This window comes from Culex quinquefasciatus, chromosome 1 (assembly GCF_015732765.1).
Source record: "Culex quinquefasciatus strain JHB chromosome 1, VPISU_Cqui_1.0_pri_paternal, whole genome shotgun sequence".
NCBI lineage: Eukaryota > Metazoa > Arthropoda > Insecta > Diptera > Culicidae > Culex > Culex quinquefasciatus.
In genome coordinates, this window is record NC_051861.1 from 23338494 (window position 1) to 23359972 (window position 21479).

General features: G+C 39.2%; 2 protein-coding genes across 8 annotated transcripts in view; one reads left to right on the forward strand and one right to left on the reverse strand.

The window, feature by feature from the left end:
- LOC119768510 (complexin) overlaps positions 1-21479 on the reverse strand; it is a 531665-nt gene that overhangs the window by 455516 nt on the left and 54670 nt on the right. The gene's annotated exons all lie outside the window — the stretch shown is intronic.
- LOC6049809 (nose resistant to fluoxetine protein 6) lies at positions 1406-5220 on the forward strand. The gene is made up of 6 exons (XM_001866477.2): positions 1406-1627; positions 1700-1845; positions 3275-3512; positions 3568-4241; positions 4304-4978; positions 5041-5220. Exons 1-6 carry the CDS (start codon positions 1537-1539, stop codon positions 5188-5190), a joined length of 1974 nt encoding a protein of 657 aa, XP_001866512.2. The 5' UTR covers positions 1406-1536; the 3' UTR covers positions 5191-5220.

The following is a 21479-nucleotide window of genomic DNA, read 5'->3' on the forward strand; positions in this document are numbered from 1 at the left end:
CGGTCAGTCTCGGAAGCGGAATGACTAAACCAGCGGCGCGGTGTGGCGCGAACTTTGCAAACCATGATTAATTGTTGTCTAAGTCGGCAGCTGCGCCTCAACGCGCCCGGGCTAAAAGCTTCAAGCTTACCTGTAAGTAGAGAAGAAGAAAAGAACAAAAAAAAATGTGAGCAAAATGTTTAAACTGTTGGAGGTGTTTGATGGTGCTTTGGCTTAGGCCGAGTTTTAATTAATTCATCAAGCTAGGTGCTACTACCGACTGTTTGGAAGCAAGTCACTGTGGTTTGGTTTTGGGAGGAACGTTTCTTCAAATTTATTGATTTATTGCAGCTTTTTTTCGCGCTAGCAATATTGAGCGATGAGATGAGTTTTAATACAGCTTTTTTGCCAATGAACTAGGAAATGTTTGATCTAGACCTCTAAAACTATGCAAATAGGAGTAAATAACTCTGTTAGTCTGAAATAGATTTTATTAGGTGTAAACACTGTATAGCGTAGCCAGACCAAGATCTTCAAGTGCCGAATGAGAAGCATAAGAAGAATCAATTTTCGGAAAGTTGTGACTCAGAGAAAGATGACTACTCTTTACTTTTGATAAGATTGCCAGCTCTTCAAAAAAAATACTCATCGGGAAGTTCGTTCGATTACAAAATATCTGAGATCTGTCTCCGAAAATTGGTATAGTTAACACTTGAGTGCTTATAACTTTTATAGAGTTGACAGGTATTTTTCCGTTTTGGTTCATCAAGGTACTTTAAAAAACTTTTCGAGTGGGTGGGTTTTTTGTACCTCAAGCTGATTAAAATTAAATAACCCCTCCAAAAATATTAAATACAAAATAGTCACCTATTCAAAGTCACTTGCCCCAAAACACATAACATCGTTACCAACTAAATCGGTTTTGTTTCCGATCCGACAAATATTCCCATAAAAACAATCAAGCTATTGAGTTTTGGTGTTAGACTAGTTTAGCGTCATATGAACTTGAAATAGTCAAGTCTTTTTTAAGCCAAAACTTTATATTTTATATCTTCACCGCTCCCGAATATTCGCTCACCTGGTCCACCTTCACAATTTGAATAAAATTGCTAAAATTATCACCAGGCACCGGTATTTCCAGCAGTATTAATAAACTTCTTCCGCAAAAGATCGCCCCCAAAACCCGTTCCTCGACACGGGTCGATCACGAGACGACACCGGTTTTTTTTTTGCGATACCTAATAAATATTCATTGTGGTAGGTTTGCAGCTTCAGATGTTGGATTCGTTTCAAAATTTTGCCAAAATTTCTCGACCCACCGCTCTACTCTACGCGCCACCACCATGAGAACTTCCTCCGAGTTTTGCCTCACGATTCGCAACGGTGAGAACTTGGGTCTTTTTTTGCACCACAGTCCAAATCGAAAGCTCGTCGCAACCGGATCGTTTGCAAAACTTTGGCGTGATCAACGGATATATTAAGGTGCACAAACTTTAAGGTCTGACGGTGCGGTGGGCACAAGCCCCTCCTCCCAGGAAGTGACCTTTTTGCCGAGAGATGGTTCGTTGGCGTAACGTTTGGATGCTGCAGCTGGCAGCACTGATGCGGTGGGGAATTTTGGCGGTGAAAAGTGACCGGTTTATCGATCGTAAGATTTGCGAAATCTGTTCGGGGATGCGTTGTGATGGTGATCTAATTTCCGCTGGGGTTTTTTTTGCAGCTGAGGAGTATCAAAAGTTCCCGAAGTTGTTCCAGTACGATGAATACGAGGATTGTCGGATGACGTACCGGGAGCAGTACGTGTACTGTGTGGTTCGGGCCAGGATTCGGCCGGACGACGGTTCGGAGTTGTGGCGGAATATCAGTGTGAGTGGTGGGTGGGGCTTGCCAGGGAGGATCGGAAGCCCTGGACTAAACTCGAATTAAACCAGTTTGTATGCAAATCAGCTTGCTGGTAAAATTATGACCCGATTCAAACCATTCAACCACAGAGGCCCGACATTCCATGCAGCCAAAATTATGGATTGCATCATTTGTGCTACCCTTCTATCCATCAGCTCAAGCCAGGGTTCAACTTTTTTGAAATCCTGTTTTTAGCATTAGTCTGCTTTTTCTACTCATGTTTCGTGCTTTGCTCTCTCCTCTTTCTCAATGTTCAATTTGCTTATCTAGTTATTTTCTTTAGATCTACCTTCTCATGTGATATCGACTTTTAGTAAATTTTATCAACCTATTATTAGTCTTTTAACACGTTATCATTAGCTCCAAACATAGACTTTTTATAATCCAGCATGTTTGTAAGAGTCTGGGCAACACATTGGTATTGTTTGAATTATTTACACAAATTTCTAATGTGATCTATTTGTTAGCTGTTTTAAAATGTTTGAAACGATAAAACCACAAACTTTTGGACGAATACTCAACAATTTGCAGTACTTTAAACGTACTCAAATGCAAGTTTAATTAGTATCTTATCTTGCTATAACTCTTCGACAAACTTATTTGTTTTGATAGTATTGACAACCAGACATGCATCGGCACTAGGAGCTCTCTATTAACTGTCACAAATTCATTCTTAAAAATGATTTTTTTGATGCACAAATTTCAACAAAAGTATGCCAAGACCAGGGATGCAAATTATCAATTCTGGACAAGCTGACTGCTCATTGCTGCAGTTATCAACGAGATTGTCCAGGTTTGCTCACGAATAATTGAATACTGATCAAATGATGATCATTTGTGAATCATCTTGTAGGGTTCCACAAACTCAACAAATGCATCAAAAATAATTTCTGGAAAATGTAACTTGAATTTACTCACCAATGAGCAACCAACATTCTTCGAATGATCATTTGAATCCCTGGCTATGGCAATGCAGAACAAAGTTTTCACGAACTAAAAGCATTTTGAGCCACCAGAACCAAAATCAATAACAATATTCATCAAGAGTCAATGAATACATTCTAGCTGCTAATTAACTCACGGCAAAGAGAATCGAAAGCTCAATGCCGCTTGATTCATAAAATGCATCCTTCACATCAGAGCCGTTGCATTCAAACTCAACGATCACAAACAATACGATGCTAAGCGGCTTTGCCAAACTTTGACTGCGTCATCGTGACTCATAAAAGCAGCTTCGTGATTTGATTTTCTCCTTCTCCCGATTGGTGTGTGCGTTGCTAATTTAGCGATACTGTTTAGATTGGCATTAACCTTGAGGGAACAACCTGTTCTGAACCCTTTCCTTCCGAATCCGAAACCGATTGATTTTATTTTTTGCGCTCTTTGCTTCCAGCTATTCTCCGAGGACACACGCCACTACGACCATCGAATGGTGGAGCGCGGCATTTGCGTCCAAAACTGCGAGAAGTTCCTGTACGCAGGGGAGTCCCACCACGAGGGGGATCACTCGTACGCCGAACTGTTCCGGGCCTGCATAGGGCAACAGCTGAAAGATGGTTACGACCTGCAGATTGAACCGGATGTTCAGGTGTACTACTGTTACAACAAGACCAATGAGACACCGCCTTTAGGTAGGATGATCTAGATTTGATGCCTTCCACGATTCAACCAAGTTTGTTGTTCCAGATGTTCTCGGGGTAATCTTCATCCTAGTCGTAATCATTATCGCCATCCTGGTGATCTACTCCACCGCGTACGATCTGACGCTGCAAACGGCTCAAAAGTTTCCCCAAAATTACTTCTCAACGCCACACAAAACTAGTCAAGATAACTTAAGGACGGCCTTCTCCTTCCCACGGAACATCCGTCGACTACGAGAACCCTTGAACACGGAAATCCGTCAAGATCTAAGCTTCCTTGAGTCGTTCCGCTTCATCCAGATGATGCGGGTCGTCCTGCTTCACATCGTGCTAGCGCTGGCCAAGATGCCCAAGGTCAACCCGGACGCTACCGAACACATACTGCACCGGCCGCCGGTCATGCTGTACGTGGCCGAGTTCCAGAATTACGTCCAGACGTTCTTCTCGATCTCGGGCATGCTGCTGACGATCAACTTCCTCGAGCACACCCGCAAGAACCCCCACTTTGAGGCCCGGTACTGGCTGGACCGGTTGCGGGCCCGGTTGTACCGGATCGTGCCAGCGTACGCGTTCATCCTGCTGCTGGAGGTGTCCATTACGCGACGCTTTATGGTCGGCCCGCTGGCCCAGCAGATGATTGGCGAGTCGCAGACCCAGTGCCGCAAGTGGTGGTGGAACAATCTGCTGTTTGTCAACAACTACGTCGCGCCGGAGCAACCGGTGAGTGACCCAACCAAAATAAAGTCGTCATAACTTAACATCCCCCCCCCCCCTCCTTTCAGTGCCTCCTCCAAACGTGGTACCTCTCGGCGGACATGCAGCTCTTCCTGCTCGGAATCACCACCCTCACGCTCATCTGGCGCTGGCCACCGCTCAAAAAGTACCTCCTCACCGCCGGCATCCTCTGGGGCATCTGCTGCGTCGCTATTGTCACCTACGCCAAGAACCTCCCTCCGCTCATGTCCAAAAACCTCAAACTATACAACGACTACAACTTTGGCCACGGCTACTTCCAGCTGTACATCCCGTTCCACATGAACATCACCGTGTACTTTGCCGGAATGTGGGCCGGATTCCTGTACTACCGCTTCCGAGAGGCCCGGTCCTTCTTCTTCAAGCTCCAACTCCAATGGACAGTCCTGTGGATCCTCATCGTGCTGTACTTCCTGTCACTCTTCACCGGGGCGTGGGTAGTCCAGAACCAAGCGACGCTGCCGGCGCTCTTCCTGGCCCTGTACGCCACCTGGTTCAAGCACGCATGGGGTCTACTCAGCACGATCATGCAGCTGCGGACGGCCCTGTCCATCGCGCGGTCCCGCTTCCGAACCTTTTTCAGCCATCCGATCTTCGCGGTGCTCGGAAAGCTTTGCTACAGCTTCTATCTGATTCACGTGACCGTGATCATGCAGGTGCTCGGTTCCGCCAAACAGCCCATCTACTTCAGCATACGGGGAATAGTGAGTACAAATTTGACTTCAAGTCTCGCCAACGAGTGTCTAACCTCAATCTCCCATCTTAGTTCGACTTCTTCCTAACGATTTGGATGAGGACGTTTCTGTACGGTGCATTGCTGTGCCTGCTGATCGAACTTCCGGCGAATGTGGCATTGAAGGAGCTGTTCGAGAGTAAATCTAGCAAAAAGAGTCCAGTGCCGACTAGTGAAAAGTAACACGGAGTGAAGGAGGACTGAAGTAGAAAATTTAGATATGGAATTATACGTAAAATTTTAACTATGTTTGTTTCACTTTGTGCTTACATGTGTACTTTAGGGTGACAAGAAAAATTGAAAATTTTGGTCAATCTCTAGAGATACCCTCTGGTTCTATTCTTTAGGCAAAAATAATTGACTGTGCCAATTTTGAGAAAAATCTGTTAAGGTTTTGGCAGAGTTACAAGGTTTGGACAGAAAAAAAACTGGAAAAACCGGCCAATCACTTTTCTCAAATCAATGAGCAACATTGTCTTCAAAAATGTTGTATTTTCACTATGTATACATCATTAGGGTGTAATACCAAAATCGATTTTCCAGCACAGCATTTTTTCAGTTCCTTTTGGGGTCCTAAACAACTCCCCAAAGTTTGGGAATGATTGGTTTAGTCCTCACTTTGCGCAAAGCGATTCAATTTTCCAATTTTCCATATAAATTTGTATGGGAAAAATCATTTTTTTGAATTTTAATATTTCAAAAATCCAAGTTTCACGCTGTACTACAACCGGATTCGTATTCGGATGCTCTGGAAGGTGCTCTACATTTTTCCCGAAGAGAGTATGATGCTAACTTGCCCATGAAAGAAGATACAGCGTCCTCAAAACTCGTCTAAAACGTGATTTTCGAGCAATAAACACATTTTAGACGAGTTTTGAACACGCTGTATCTTTTTATAGGAGCAAGTTAGCACCATACTCTCTTCGGGAAAGTTGTAGAGCATCTTTCAGAGTATTTGAATATGAATCCGGTTCAAGTACAGCGTGATGCGTGAAATTTATAAATATCAAAATCCAAAAAAATGGTTTTCCCCATACAAATTCCTATAGAAAATTGAATCGCTTTGCGCAAAGTGAGGACTAAACCAATCGTTCCCAAACTTTGGGGAGTTGTTTAGGACCCCAAAAGGAACTAAAAAGTTGCTGTGCTCATTAGATTTGGACAATTTTATTTTTTTTCCATACAACCATATTACACCCTGATACATCATAGCTTCACAAAATAAACAACCTACGTAAATTTAACAATGTCTGGAAGAAATATAACATTGTCACTAAATTTACTACTCACAGATTAATCTAGCAACCTGGAATCCCTGAGTTTAGGGGTCGCTTTTGATCGTTGAAGTTTTCATGGCAAAATTCTTAAAAATTAATGGGGAAAAACATCATTTCAGAATTTTGTTAGCAAGTGGCGCAGATCTTGCCCAAAATTGTCCATGTGTGAGATTCTTGTAGGAAATTCAGTTCTCTACAACTTTGTCGATGGGTGCTTGAAGATCCGAGTTGATTTGCTAAAAAAGAGGAGAAAATTTTCAATTTTTACACTGCATGAATTTTACATGAAAAATGTGTTTCCATCATTTTCATCTTCTTTACTATCATTCCGGTTTTCAATGTAAAACCATTGAATTATTCGAATACGATCTTTGGTCTCTCAAGCTGAAGCTCAAAAGATAAAATTAATTGATTAAAAATACCTTGAACTTACAAATCGAACACAAGCATCTGAAACGGGGTAAAATTTGTAATATGAACCCCTTTTCAAATAGAAAAAGTGACCGTAAAAAATTATAGATGGTGGTCAACTGAGCCAAATCCTATAAAAATGAATAAACAAGATCAAGGCAAATAAGAATACTAAAAATAGTACAGGAAAAACATAAAGAAAAACAAGAGAAATAAAGTTATTCGTAAAACAAAGTTGCTCAAAATGACCTCCTTAACACTGGAAAAACAAAAAAAATACGAATCTCAGCTAAGACAATAGTTTACATTTGAGGCATTGATGAGCAAAAAAGATCAGATTATCCGAAAATTTGTATGATTTTGCCTTCCTCGCCTTACTGAGGAAAGGCTATAAATTCACTCGAAAAACAAAATTATTAATTTGACCTCCTAGACCCACCTTCATGTATACATATCGACTCAGAATCAAATTTTGAGCAAATCTCTGTGTGTGTGGTGGGATGTTGATCAAAAAAATTTACACTGAGTTATCTCGGCAATGGCTGACCCGGTTTGGACCGTTTTGGTCTCATTTGATCCATAAGTCGCTATTGAAAATGATAAAGTTTAGTCAAGTACTTCAAAAGTTATGCAAATAAAAAATGATTTTAACAAAAGTCCGGAAGATAGTAAAAAGGGTGGTTTTTGTAAGAAACCTCGTCATGTTAAACGAGGTATTATTATTTTCATGTATTCGAAAGACCTTTTCAACGAGTTCAGTAGATTGAAGATCTGACGACCCTATCAAAAGTTATAAGCACTTAAGTGTGAACTTTTTAAAGGCCGGATCTCATATATTTCGATGAAAACGTTGTTCGGATCTATCATGTGACTTGTCCTTGGGTAGGTAATCAAAAAAACTTTTCAACGAGTTCAATAGATTGAAGATCTGAAAACCCTATCAAAAGTCATAAGCACTTAAGTGTTGAACTGAGTGGAGTCCGGATCTCAGATATTACCTAGCATTACACTCTAAATGTGAGGAAGGCACCAACCACCTAATAATGGTGGATTAAGTAACGTTTTTCGGATAATCGAATCCTGAAAAAAATCTTCCTTTGATCTTGATGTTCGAAATCTGTGTTCCGATTTAAGTTTAAATTTAAGTGAGTGATTGCTTGTAAACGAGTATTAGCCACTTTGGGTAGTATGTATTGGGATAAGGACCTTACCGACAATAAAAAATACAAAAAAGCTGTTTTTGTATGATTCAATTATTCAAAGATTTTACTATCCAAATAGAAATTTTCCCAAGGCTTTTAAAATTTCAACTCTGGCCTGCATCATCCACAGTTAAAATTTCAATGGAAGAAGCAATAATTAATTGTATAATTTTATTGCAACAATTTTTCAATAAAAAGAAAACCTACTGATGGATTATCTTCGTCATTTTGGGACGTCCCCTCGAAGAACAATTCGGCAGGCTAAATTTAAAACATCACCCAGCAATTATCAAAGAAGTTCGGTAGCAAAACAAACCAACAAACAGCGATCCGCACGTGGCACAACGAACGCATTCGTGTTAGAATTGGCAATTGCTTCAAAAAAGAGCAATGAGCATAAGCTTGCTGTGTCCGCTCTCTCACTAAAGAGAGCCGTCGTAGCTGGTGCTAGCGGTCGCCGAACCGCTTGTTTACTTTCTCGCTTTTTGATCACTTTCTTGCATTAGATGCTCGTTAGGGAGAGAGAGAGCCAAAGCTTGCCGTGAGAAAACGAGAGAATCGTGAGTGCATGGATACACGATTCAAAGCGATCGCTGAACACCGAACGACGGATCATTCGGCGATCGACGCTGAATCGAAAAGATGTGCGTGGTGGGGTTTTGTTCAATATCATTAAATATGATTGCCGTCATCTGGGATTTCATGCGTATAATCTTGAGAATATGTTTGATGTTGCGTGTCTTTTTGTTCAAAATTTTTGCAAGTTGCACGTCTATGGTCATTTTTGGGTTGGACTATCAAAAGAAGCTTACCCAATCAAATCGTTTTCCGCATGACGGGTTCATTCCGCTTCGAAAATTGCTTCGAAATTTTCTAAACGGAATCTCCGGTTGGACTCCGTTTAGATTCCGGTTGAGCCATTTTAGCACATTAGCGACAACTGCTGGTGTACGGCAGAACCTTGATGACATTTTGCCGGAGTTCGCCGAAACGGTTTTGTTGTTGATTTTTGACAATCGGGCGTGGGTCAAACGTCAAAGTGTTGAAAAAAAGGAATGCACCAAAACTTGTTCTTTCCTGTTTTTTTTTAAAACGTGCCGCGTTTTCTGGGAAAAACCTCTGATTTTTTATGAATAGATAGAGCAAGAGTCCGGAAATGGAAGTGAGATTTGCGGTGCGGGAAGTGTCAGCAGTAGTACCGGAAGGCAGACGAAGAGCTCGGTGGTGGCATCCCGTTCTCGTCGACGTTGATGGCCTGTGTAGGAAGTACGAGCATCACGCGTGTCAATTCTAGAAGAAGCGCCATCTAGCTTTAGCCTTGAAGTCTTCTAGCGTCGTCGTCATCCTCCAGGACGGACCACGTGCCCAAGCAGAAACCGACCTAGTTTGTGCACTATTCCAGTGGCCACAACCGGGAATCGTCCGCCGTGTACTTGCCTTCGTCATCCTCTACCGCAGCCGATCTGAGCATGATGGGAAGCGGCGGTAGCATGTCAGGAGCAACCGTAGTAGCCACCCCGGTCCTTGGAGTTCGTACTCGCCGTTGCTTCCATGCGCTAGACGAAGGAGTCGAAAGGTACGGCGGAGCAGATCCCGGAGAAGGCGATGGCAGCACCGTTGTTCACCTTTATCAGCTCCCGCCCGGAGGTCCTGATTCCCCCCATCTATCATCCTGGAAACAACTCGCAGCAAGCGTCAAGCTTCTTGTACTTTCGTCTTCCAATGGCGTACGGTTCGGACGAGCAGTTCCAGTGTCGAATGTCCCGTAAACAGCCCCGAGCAGCTGAACCTGCCGACTTGGTTAATTTATGATCCATGTACGTTAGGGTGCCCAGAATATGGGACTTTTTCTCAAAACCTCGCTCCACAAGCTGAATATTGTTCTTTGAGCTATTTTAGGACTCTAGGCCAAATATGAGCCAAATCGGTCATCATTTACCCATTGATACTCGCAGGTGAAGTTTGTATGGAAAAAATCGAAAAAATGTATGGAAAATCCAATTTTCTCACGGTTTGGTCTGCACGGCGGGCTACTTCTTTTCAAATATTCCCAAAAGTGAGATTCTCATTGGAAATTTAATGCTCTACAACTTTGTAGAACATACCAACGCTGTAAAACTCGATCCTGAAAAGTTATCAACGAGTTAAAAAAGTCATTTTTCTATGAAAATCATTTTTTTCTCCAACTTTAAGCTCGGGTATCAATGGGTTAATCTCAACCAATTACGCTCAAAATTTACACAGATGCTTAAAATAACCCAAAAAACCGTTTTCCGCTTGTGGAGCAGGGGGTAATTTTTTCTGGGCACCCTAATGTACGTGTGCAGCATCCCACTTTGTAATTTTGTGAAAATAAAGATCAATAAAAAGGGGGAATTGGGGCTGGGACTCGTGTTTTCTATGAATAATTCTCGGAATAATTAATAAATTTATTCCCAAAGTTTAAAAAAATCCAGTTTGGGACCATCCATAAACCACGTGGACACTTTTTTGGAAATCTGTTACCCCCCCCCCCCCCCTTCGTGGACAATTGTCCATACAAAAAAAATCTTATTTGTATGGGTCGTGGACTATCGCCATACCCCCTAAAGTGTCCACGTGGTTTATGGATGGTCTCTTTGTTTTTTTTCTGGTTGAATTTCAATTCAACCAACACAAAAAAGAAACCACTATAATAAAAACAAGAAGAAGAAGCAGCTGTCAAAACTAACCCGTCCATTCCGTTTCGATTCCGTTTGGATTCCACTTGAACCGATTTGCGGCGAAAACTCAAACGGAACCGGTTGTTGCGTTTGAAACGGAATGCGTTTTAGAATCTAAAACGAACACTGTTTAGAATTCGAATCGAACTTTTTTCGCTGAAACGGAATTCTAAACGGAATTTAAATGGAACGCGCTGAGTGGGTAATTTGGAAGTTACAAGAGCTTATGTTTGCTGAAAACAAAAATTGGGATCAAAACAAGATAACCTTAAACCTTTATCTTTGTTTGTTTGAGTTACTGTAACTTCCTTGATCTTATAAATGTACATTTTTATTAAGGTGTGCCAAGAGTCAGTTTGCTTAACGTCGCTATTACCTCATCAACGATTGATCAAAAGTGGTATTTCCCCGTTTTAAGTTTCTTTTTGCTGTCTTCTTCAAATGTGACAATTTGTCATTTGCCTTTGAAAAATTGATTATCACCAAACTCTTGAAGCAGCCGCCATCATAGACAATCCGACATTTTAATTCAAAATCCATCGATCATCTTCACTGGATGCTGTCAAACATGACTTAACAAGCAGTGGTGAATTCAAGTTTGCCGTGGTATGTATTCAAGTTGATGGTTTAAAAGTCCATCGATGGATGTCAAAGGAGATTTACGTATGCTTGTCTGTTGTTCCTGTGACAGAGTATCCATCACCATGACCAGTGAAGACAAGGTTCGCTACCTTAAGGACAATTCCGTCTATAATTTGTTAACAAAGCATCTATTGTTATCTCAGAAGAGTAATGTTCCACCCGGAATGTCTTAATTATCTGGACAAAAAGCCATGAAATGAACAGTTTCCATAATTGGCAAAGCATGATTACTCATTTTTCTATCAGCGCACGTCAAATCGGTTGGATGTTTGATGACTGTGCTTAAAATTGGGATTATTTAAAAATACACCGGAACAAGAGGAACCAACAACAAAGTTTCTCTTCGGTAGGCCTACACGTGTATCGTCAAGGTCCACGCCGCACCAGCAGCGGCACGTGTAGCCGATTCCGGCCAAAGGTGGATTAAATTTGAATAAGTCCATCTAAACGAGATGCTGGTTTCGCCCTAGCAACAACGTAATTAAAAATTACGCCTAGAGGCTTTGTTGATTCTGTCCATTGTGGAGTTAGGCCGTTGATCTACCGCTCGAGTGCGTTGCTCATCGCGCGGAATCCCACACTTTACAGGTTGCCGATCATCGCAGCTTACACTTTTCAGTGACGTAAACAACAAATTGCTTATTTTTGGCATGATTCAACTTGAGCTAAAGACGATCGGGATGATCGATAGACTGGTTCCGTTGAATAAATAGTCAGCCAAAAAGTTTGAGAAACGGTTTTAAAAAACCGTTATGTGATGATCAGGTAAAAATAAATTCAACGCGATAGTTCAAAGAGTAGACTGCTGAACTAATGTTCCATCACAATTTGGACCAGTCTAAACTCAACCCTGATTCTGCGGCGTCCCTACACCGCGCAGATCATGCTGGTTGTTGTTGTTGCTAGCTTTGATCAATGATACGCGAATTATTTTTTTTTTGCTATCTCTAACTCGGTCTTAAAAGGATGGGCCTGGTTTGGCCCCGGAATAGACATTAGTAATAACGGTGAAATGACGTAGGTTCGCAATCAATGAACCAATTGGTTCGGATGAAAGTGCTGTTTTTGTGTGTTTTCGTCGGCTTTGATTAGGTTGAAGCAAAAAAAAAGAATCTGTCTGTAATTGCATGACGTACAGTGCTATTGATTTGTGCATTAATGCTCTTAAATTAAATCTCACATCAAATTAACCCCTTAAAATTAACCTAATCACCCCCGCCTTTTTTCGAACTTTATGATTACACTTCCAGGTATTGCACCGCCATGTCACTTCCGTAGTAACAGTTCAATAGGGAGAATCTGCGGTTGTAAACAAGCAGTCTATCCCTTTTACGCAAGTGACAGTTCACGTAAAGTAAGATTCGCCCTATTGAACTGTTACTAGGGGAGATGGGGGTAAGACGGCCACCCTAAGGGAGAAGTCTAATAAAATTTACACAACAGATTATTTTGATCTCAAATTACGTACATATTGTCCTACTACTAGTCCATTATAGAAATGACATAAATTAGTTGGTGTAAAAACCAATTTTCAATACTTTTCAGCAATTTTAAAAAAAATAATTGAAATCGTTTATATATGAAATACGCGGGGTAAGACGGCCACCCATGTGGGGTAAGACGGCCAATGCTATAAATTAACTTAATAACTTTGCTAAATCCACCCAAATACCTACATGGTTGGTTTAACAGACTTCTTTGAACATCATAACTATTTTGGTTGAAAAAAATCAGGTTTTAAATGTGAAGAAAAATGCGGTTTAAAAAATTTCATATTTTGGCTCAGTGAATTTCATATTATTGCGACCACATTTTATGAAAAACTGTGAATTTTTACTACAAAACAAACACAATTTGATGCAAAATAATTAGTTTGTGTATTTCGATTAGAATAAGTAAATCAAAATTATGTAAACAATATTAAATTAGTGATTTTTATGAAAAGTTTAATAGGATTTCATACTATTCAATGAGTTTTGCTATATCACAGTAAATAATGTTGTCGAAACGGTAGTTAATAGCATTTTGATTAAAAATTGATAGTTTTGCTGAAAATGCTTCTCCTTATCTACAAATATGTCTTAACAGTCAAAAACCGTCAAAAATATAACCTATATCAAATAAAATTTACAAATTACGGGTGGCCGTCTTACCCCCGGAGGAGGTGGCCGTCTTGCCCCCAAATAAATTATTTTTTTAAACATTTTTTGTAAATAGCTCATCGCATTTTTTAAACTTTTTCGAGGGACATAATCTAGGGAAAACTTCAATTTAACATGAAAAAATATTTGAAGACAGGAAAATATATTGCTATCTAACAAAAATGCCTGAGTTGTAATTCATGAAAATTACATCCAGTTTCAAGTTCAAAAATTATTTGTTTATTTTGAGCTATTTTTATACTATTTCAAACAATATTTTTAGCAAAGGTGACTCCATATGCATTTTTTAGCATGACGAACAGTATTGCTGAACATTTTAGTAATATTCATTAGTATACTTATTAAAACAGTGGGGTGGCCGTCTTACCCCGCCTGGCCGTCTTACCCCCAGCTCCCCTACGGACTTGGTGTTCACTGGAGCGTTTCTTGCAAGAAGTGCGTCATACCATGGTCTGCTGGCTTAAGCAAAGATCTATAGCGGTTGTATTTAAACCGTAGGCTTCTTTTGAAAATTGTCTTCAATAAGGAAGCAAATGGAGGTGCTAGTCAGAACGATTTTTTGTTTTGCTTTTTTACAAGGCTGGCTATTTTTGCGAAAATGCACATACTTTTGCGTTTTTAAAATGCGTTACATGCACTTTGAGTGCACTAAATCCATTCAAAACTATTACAATAATTAAACTTGTAACCTAAGCGATGTAAAATAAGCGCAATTCCAATTCAAAACAGGAGAAATTTTTGAAATATTTTAAATTTTTCCACATTTTTAGATGCAATTTATGAAAAAAAATACAATGACAGCAATTCCCCATGAGATCAGCATGATTCGAAAAAAAAGTTGTCCGATCGGGCTCATATTTTTTCTGGTGGTTCCTTTTCCGAAATAATAAGACCCGTATTTTTTGCCTTCCTAACTGAGGTAAAGCTATAATCCTGCTCCAAAATGAACTTTTGAAAAACAGCTCGCAGACCTATATTCATGTATACCTATCGACTCAGAATCGAAAACTGAACAAATGTCTGTGTGTGTGTATGTATGTATGTGTCCAAAATTCTTGCCAAGTTTTCTCAGCACTGGCAGAACCGATTTTGATCCAACCGGTTGCATTCGACTTGGTTTAGGGTCTCATACATCGCTATTGAATTGTTTGAAGTTTCGATAAGTACTTCAAAAGTTATATATAAAAATGTATTTTCACATATATCCGGATCTCACTTATATGCATAAAAACTTTGTCCGGATCCATTATCTAACCCATCGTTGGTTAGGTAATCAAAAGACCTTTCCAATGAGTCCAAAACATTGAAGATCTGGCAACCCTGTCTCGAGATATGTCCACCTAAGAGTTATTTATGTACTTTTTGGAAGCCGGATTTCACTTAAATGTATGTAAACTATGTCCGGATCCACCATACGACCCATCGTTGATTAGGTTATCAAAAGACCTTTCTAACGAGTCCAAAACATTGAAGATCTGGCAACCCTGTCTCGAGATATGTCCACCTAAGAGTTATTTATGTACTTTTTGGAAGCCGGATCTCACTTAAATGTATGTAAACTATGTCCGGATCCACCATCCGACCCATCGTTGGTTAGGTTATCAAAAGACCTTTCTAACGAGTCCAAAACATTGAAGATCTGGCAACCCTGTCTCGAGATATGTCCACCTAAGAGTTATTTATGTACTTTTTGGAAGCCGAATCTCACTTAAAAGAAAAAAATTAAAAGTTTCAAATATCTATCCTAACATTTGAAAAGGCCGAATGAAAAGTTATAATGCTGTTTTGAAGGTTTCGGGACCAAAGAGTCTATGTCTGAACATATTTTTATCGGATTATCGGAATTACATTACATATCAAAAAATAAAGTTTTCAATATTCCAAAATTTTTAGCTCGATTGGACAACTTTTTATTCGAATCATGCTGTTTTCCTGGGGAATTGCTGTTTTTGGAATTAAGGTTTTTTTGTATTTGCAGTTATTTTTCAAGCATGTTTATAAACAATTCTTTACGAAATCGGCCGATCGGCCAATCCTTTCCTATATATTTTTTTTTAAATTTGTCCCAAGTCCATAAAAAATTGTTGATTTCAGTTTTAATAAATAATAAAATTTGCAATCAAAAAGTATTTAACAGTTTTTTTTTTTTTTTGATAAGGTGCATCGTTTTTAATATAAAGCCACAGACAACAGACGTTTTGGTTCGATCACCACCTTGTGTAAAAGCTTGCAACGGTATTATCACAGACAACAGACGTAGCAGCTAGAACAAAATAATTTAAATATCGTGTGTAAAAACATGACGGATGATAAACTAACGCCATCTCGTAGTTTATTGCCACTTGCAAGAATAAGCCTGAATGTAGACTGCAGTGCACCGCAGCCTTTGCAGGAGCCGCATTCTGATTCTCACCAACATGATTTTTATGATGCTAAGTTTTTTTTAATAAATTTACTTTTTTGCTCTGAATTTAACTTAAAGTTATCTGAAGCGATTATCAAAATAATTACCTTCGACATTTCAAAACTAGTTTTAGTCTACACATCAATTTTCTCGACGAAGAAGAGACATGAACATTTTGATGAGAATGACAATGCGCCCAACCACGTGCTTTTCAATGTTGTTGTTTAAACTTGAGAGCAGCGCGGGAGAGATGTCAAATATCCTACGCGACGGCAGCGCCACAAACGGCTTGCCATTCTTAATAAAACCGTTGCAAGCTTTTACACAAGGTGGTGATCGAGCCAAAACGTCTGTTGTCTGTGGTTTTATTAAGAATTATTTTATTTATTTATTAGGCCGTTTGTGGCGCTGCCGTCGCAGAGGAGATTTGACATCTCTCTCGCGCTGCTCTCAAGTGTAAACAACAACATTGAAAAGCACGTGGTTGGGCGCATTCTCATCGAAATTGTCAAGCCTCTAGACTAAAAATAGTTTTGAAGTGTCGAAGGTAATTATTTTGATAATCGCTTCAGATAACTTTAAGTTAAATTCTGAGCAAAAAAGTCCTGCAAAAGCTGCGGTGCACTGCAGTCTACATTCAGGCTTATTCTTGCAAGTGGCAATAGACTACGAGATGGCGTTAGTTTATCATCCGCCATGTTTTTACACACGATATTCAAATTATTTTGTTCTAGCTGCTACGTCTGTTGTCTGTGATACAGTCACTTAGAATTGAATTTAACTAAAAAAACTCGTATTTCTTCGATTTTTCTAAACAGTGTCCATGTTTTCCATTCCTGAAAATATTCTTTTCCAAAAAATGAGAATATTTCCAATAAAATTGCATAAGAAACACTGAAGAAGACACTCTTGATGCTGAAAGACCATTTCGAATTTGAATAGTTTATTGCAGTTTCTCAAAGATTCATAAAGATTTCATTTCCGCCATTATGGAATCATACTTTAGCTGGACATTAAAAAAGACAGCGAAAAATCCTAAGAGTTGATTATCCGTATTGGCGAGTCTCGGCCGATACTAGAATCAAACTAGAATAAGTCTTTTGAAAAGCATTATTTCCTTAATGAAGGACAAAATTAACCAAAAAACCTTATTTGAATAAATATTTGAATAAGAATATTGGTTAGGCTAATTTCCCTTTATCAATGAGCTAACTGGCGGAGGCTGGTTCAGCTCTTGGTAAGACATATATAAAATAGAGAAGATCCTTATTAGTTTAACGTATACATCAGCACGCAGATCGACACATCCTCCTTCCTTTGAACTGACGGCGCAATTGTGACTGCACAGTGGGATATTGCTCATGGTGAATGTGGTCAAAATATATATATTTTTTTTTTGCATTTGGAAAAATAAGAGCCAACTTTGATTTCAACGTCTTTGTGCTTTCATGAACTAAGCTTGCGTGTTTTCCGAACTAGTTAGCTTAAGAGAGCACAGAATCCATCGATTTGTTGTTTAAAATTTAACATGAACTTAACTAGATTTATGAATAAACATTTAAGGGTCAAAAAAGCGCCGAAACAGCCACCGTGGGGTCAGGCCACCTCTGCCAGCAGCAGAACGGCGATGGTTCGACCTGATGGTCACCGGGGGCCTCCCCACCCGATCTTGAACGGGGATTGACGTCAATCCGCTGAGGGGAGGTTGTTGTTAAGTGTTGGGGTGGTTCAAACCACTCACTCGATCGGTTCTGAGCACGCCACGGGCGCGCGGGCTTCGATTTTACAGCCGCGAACTTTCAGGTGATGGCCCCAATTTGGCAGGGGCTTCTTTTTTGATACAATAAAATGCAAGGTTAGAAATTTGGAGTGATTTCAATTTGATAGGTAACATTCATCGATTGCAGAGAATTGTCTTCTCAAATCAAGTTCCAGTACAAGATCGAGCCCCCAAAGCTGGTAGACCTTGTCGAGTACCACTCGACGAGTAACAATTAAAGCTGGCATGAATTGGGCTTTGCCTAATGGACAAAAATCGATAATAACATGTCACGACCCGGGAGAACGACAATGTTTTGCTTTTGAAATTTCCGAAATCTGATTGACGTCTCGTTTTTGTTTTTGTTTTATTACCTCCCTAATTAGCTCAAGCACAGATCTTGTCTCCTGCGATTCTACGAATGCATCAATCAATGCGCAGTTAATTAAAAAATCGTCGAAAGACTTCTCCAAAAAAGCAGCTTGATTTGGTAATTAAAAGGCCTCGGATGAACCGTAATGACTGTGAGGTCAAACGTGGGAGTTCCCCGAGAAGATGGTTTTTCTTTCATGAAGAAAATTTGCCTTCCATTGTGATTCTCACCACACAATGACTCATTTCATCATAAACCCGTGCATTTGAATTATGCTGAAGGTCTATGTGAACATTTAGACTCACGAAAAGTTAGCGTGATTGTGGAAGGTCAAAAGATCAACTTCTCCTCCAAAGTAACAACTCACAATTCGACGTCCCCCGGGGTTCCTCGACTTGGCAGGGAGCTTGCCTACGATTAAGTTACAACTCGCAGTTCAATACACTACGATATTGTTCGACTTTTAGAAGAAATGGTCCCGCAGATTTAGCAGCAGCTCGGGAGATCCCCCGTGGCACCGTAAATCGAATTTTCCCACGAGGGTCCACTTAAGGTAAGGGTAATTATCAAAACAAAAAAAAAGCCCCCACACCAAATTGGCAGATCATGTTCGCCGAGAAACACACCTCCAAAACGAAACCACAAACGGCGCAATTTGACGTGACGAATTGTGATTGTTTTTTTTTCTCCTAATGTTTTACTACTTCTCCGAGCATCCGGAGTTGGTTAGGTCGGCACGTGTTGTAGAGCTTTTTCTGTTTGACATGTATATTTTTTTGGGTGGTTGGTCACACAGTGAAAAAAATACATTGCAAATTAAGGAAAGATCTTATGGAGATTTTTTTATTAACTTTATTTCATTCATAACCCACTGGGGTACAATTAAAACTGATTGAGGTCAATTTAAACTTTCAGATTCACACTTTTTTGTACTGTGAAGATTTGCGGCATTCCGTGCGTCACTCGTTGATGAGCTTAAGCCAACTTTGATTGTCTCAGGATCGGTGAGATGTGGGCTTGAATGGAAAGCTGTGCGAGAGTTTGAGCTTTTGCATGTTTATGAGACACAGTTCTAGAAGCGTCGCAAAGACACCGAAAGCTTTACGGATAATACAGCGGTGAGCCAATGTGATTACAAAGGAAGTTTTTTCAATATCGATACAATAATTAAACTAATTTTTCAAATAGCCATCAAAATTTTATTTAACATTCCCTTGAAAAAATCTTAACTATTTATTTTAATCAAGCTGAAACCAGTAAAGTTACATTAACACAAAATCCTTGAATTACACCACAAAAAGGACGTGTGCTTACAAGTCGGAAAAATAAATTGTACTTGTCGAAATTCAATTACGCTAGTCGATACGCTCCAAAGCGTTTGCAAGTTTAAATAAAGTAAACGTCAAGTGAAAACCTTGGCCAAAAGGGTGCGAGTTATGGTTTTTGTTTTCGCGCATTGACGTTACATCCTCTCTGCAATTGGGAAAGATTGTTTACAATGTAACAGCCGTGGTGAAGGGTGAACTGAATTGTAATGAATCTTTGTTTTATTTATAGGGTGATGACATTCAATGTTGTCACGAGTTATTTCTTGAAAATCAATAATTTGTTTCACTTTAAAAGCCAGATCTTGAAAAATAAAACAATGAAAAGGATTTATAAATTCTTAACCAACTTTGACGCTGGGGAATCCCATCTATATATTGTGTTCGAATAATTTTATTTGTTTAGATGGATAGAATAGATATTAAACGCTTCGTAGCAAGCAGCCAGAACAACTGTGTTTTCATATATATTTTGCGCGGAAACTGCCAACTCAGACAGCACTCCAAAAACAAACTTTGCAATGTTACAAAAAAACACGAAAAAAAACAATGAAAAAAAAAAACAAACTTAATCCACCTATGTGGTTGGTGCCTTCCTCACTCTTTTCCAACAATGGGTGATATGTGATATGATGGGTTTGGACACAAATTTCGTCTAATTTCGTTAAGTTACGGAACACAAAAAAACACACATATCACTCAAGGGCTCATAAGTGGTCATAGCTTGAGACGGTGTTGCCAGATCTTCAATGTTTCGGATTCGTCTTTCGATTACCTCACCAACGATGGGTCGGATGATGGATCCGGACATTGTTTAAATACATTTAAGTGAGATCCGGCTACAAAAAAAGTACATAAATATCACTTAAGTGGTCAGAACTCGAGACAGGGTTGCCAGATTATCGATGTTTCGGATTCTTTGGAAAGGTCTTTCGATTACCTTACCAACGATGGGCCGGATGATGGATCCTGACATTGTTTACATACATTTAAGTGAGATCCGGCTACAAAAGAGTACATAAATATCACTTAAATGGTTATAACTCAAGGTTGCCAGAATATAAATGGGCGTAATATTCAATGTTTGGCCCTTTTAAAATGTTAGTCTTGATTTAAAAAAAAATTCGAAAAAATCGGAAAATGTCACGAATGTTTCATGTATTAACATTGAAAATCGGACCATTAGTTGCTGAGATATCGTCATTAGAAAATGGTGGGTTGTTTTGGTGAGACTTAGAAAACTTCAATTTTCGTGTTTCTTTTTCTTAAAGCGGCTCTATCTCAGCAACCCGAGGTCCAATCATCAATGTCTCTTAGACAATTTTTAGCAAATTTTTTGAACTTTTCAAAAAAAATATTTTTAGAAATGGTCACTTATGGTCACTATTTTTAAAAATTGAAAAACTGCAAATATTTCGCTAAAATCAAACTTTCGGTGGCTATATCTTGAAAACGGAGCCCTTTATAAAAAAAATCTGTGAAGTACTTTTCGATTGCAAATTCAATTTTGCATTAAAAAATAATGTCTAACTTGTTTTTGCATGAAACTTCGATTTTTTTCAAAAATCACTATTTTTTCAAAAAATTATAACTCGGTGGCAGATTTTTTGACCATGTTTCTCTATGGCTCAAAAGTTGCGGATTTTTGTCCCCTAAAACATATCAAAAAATCTCGAAAATCAAAAAATACGTATTTTGGGAAATTGAGTTTTAGTAAAAAAAATGTTGATAAAAAAATCTGCAAATTTTTTTTCCGTGTACCTATTTTTTTCTCAAAAGTCCTCAACAATACCTACAACTTTGCCGAAGACACCAAATTGATCCGAAAATTCACTCAAAAGTTACAGCTGTTTGAATATTTTCATACCATTTTTGTATGGACAGCAGCCAAAATTGTATGGAGACTTGTATGGGTGAACCAATGACGCAAAATAGCTTATTTGTTCATAGGGAAGGCCCCCACAAAGTTTGAGTCAAATAAAAAAATATAGAAAATAAAAATGGTCGAAATCGGCCGATTTCGTAGAGAGTTGCTCTAGAGTTTCACATTCGCCTGTCATTTTTAACTGACGATATCTCGATAACTATTGGTTCGATTTTCAATGTTAAAAAATGAAAATTTTGACAAAAATACCGATGTTTTCAACTAAAATAGTTTAAATTATCTATTTGTAAACCTTTTCAAAAATTATGCTTGAATGATTTGAAAGTTATG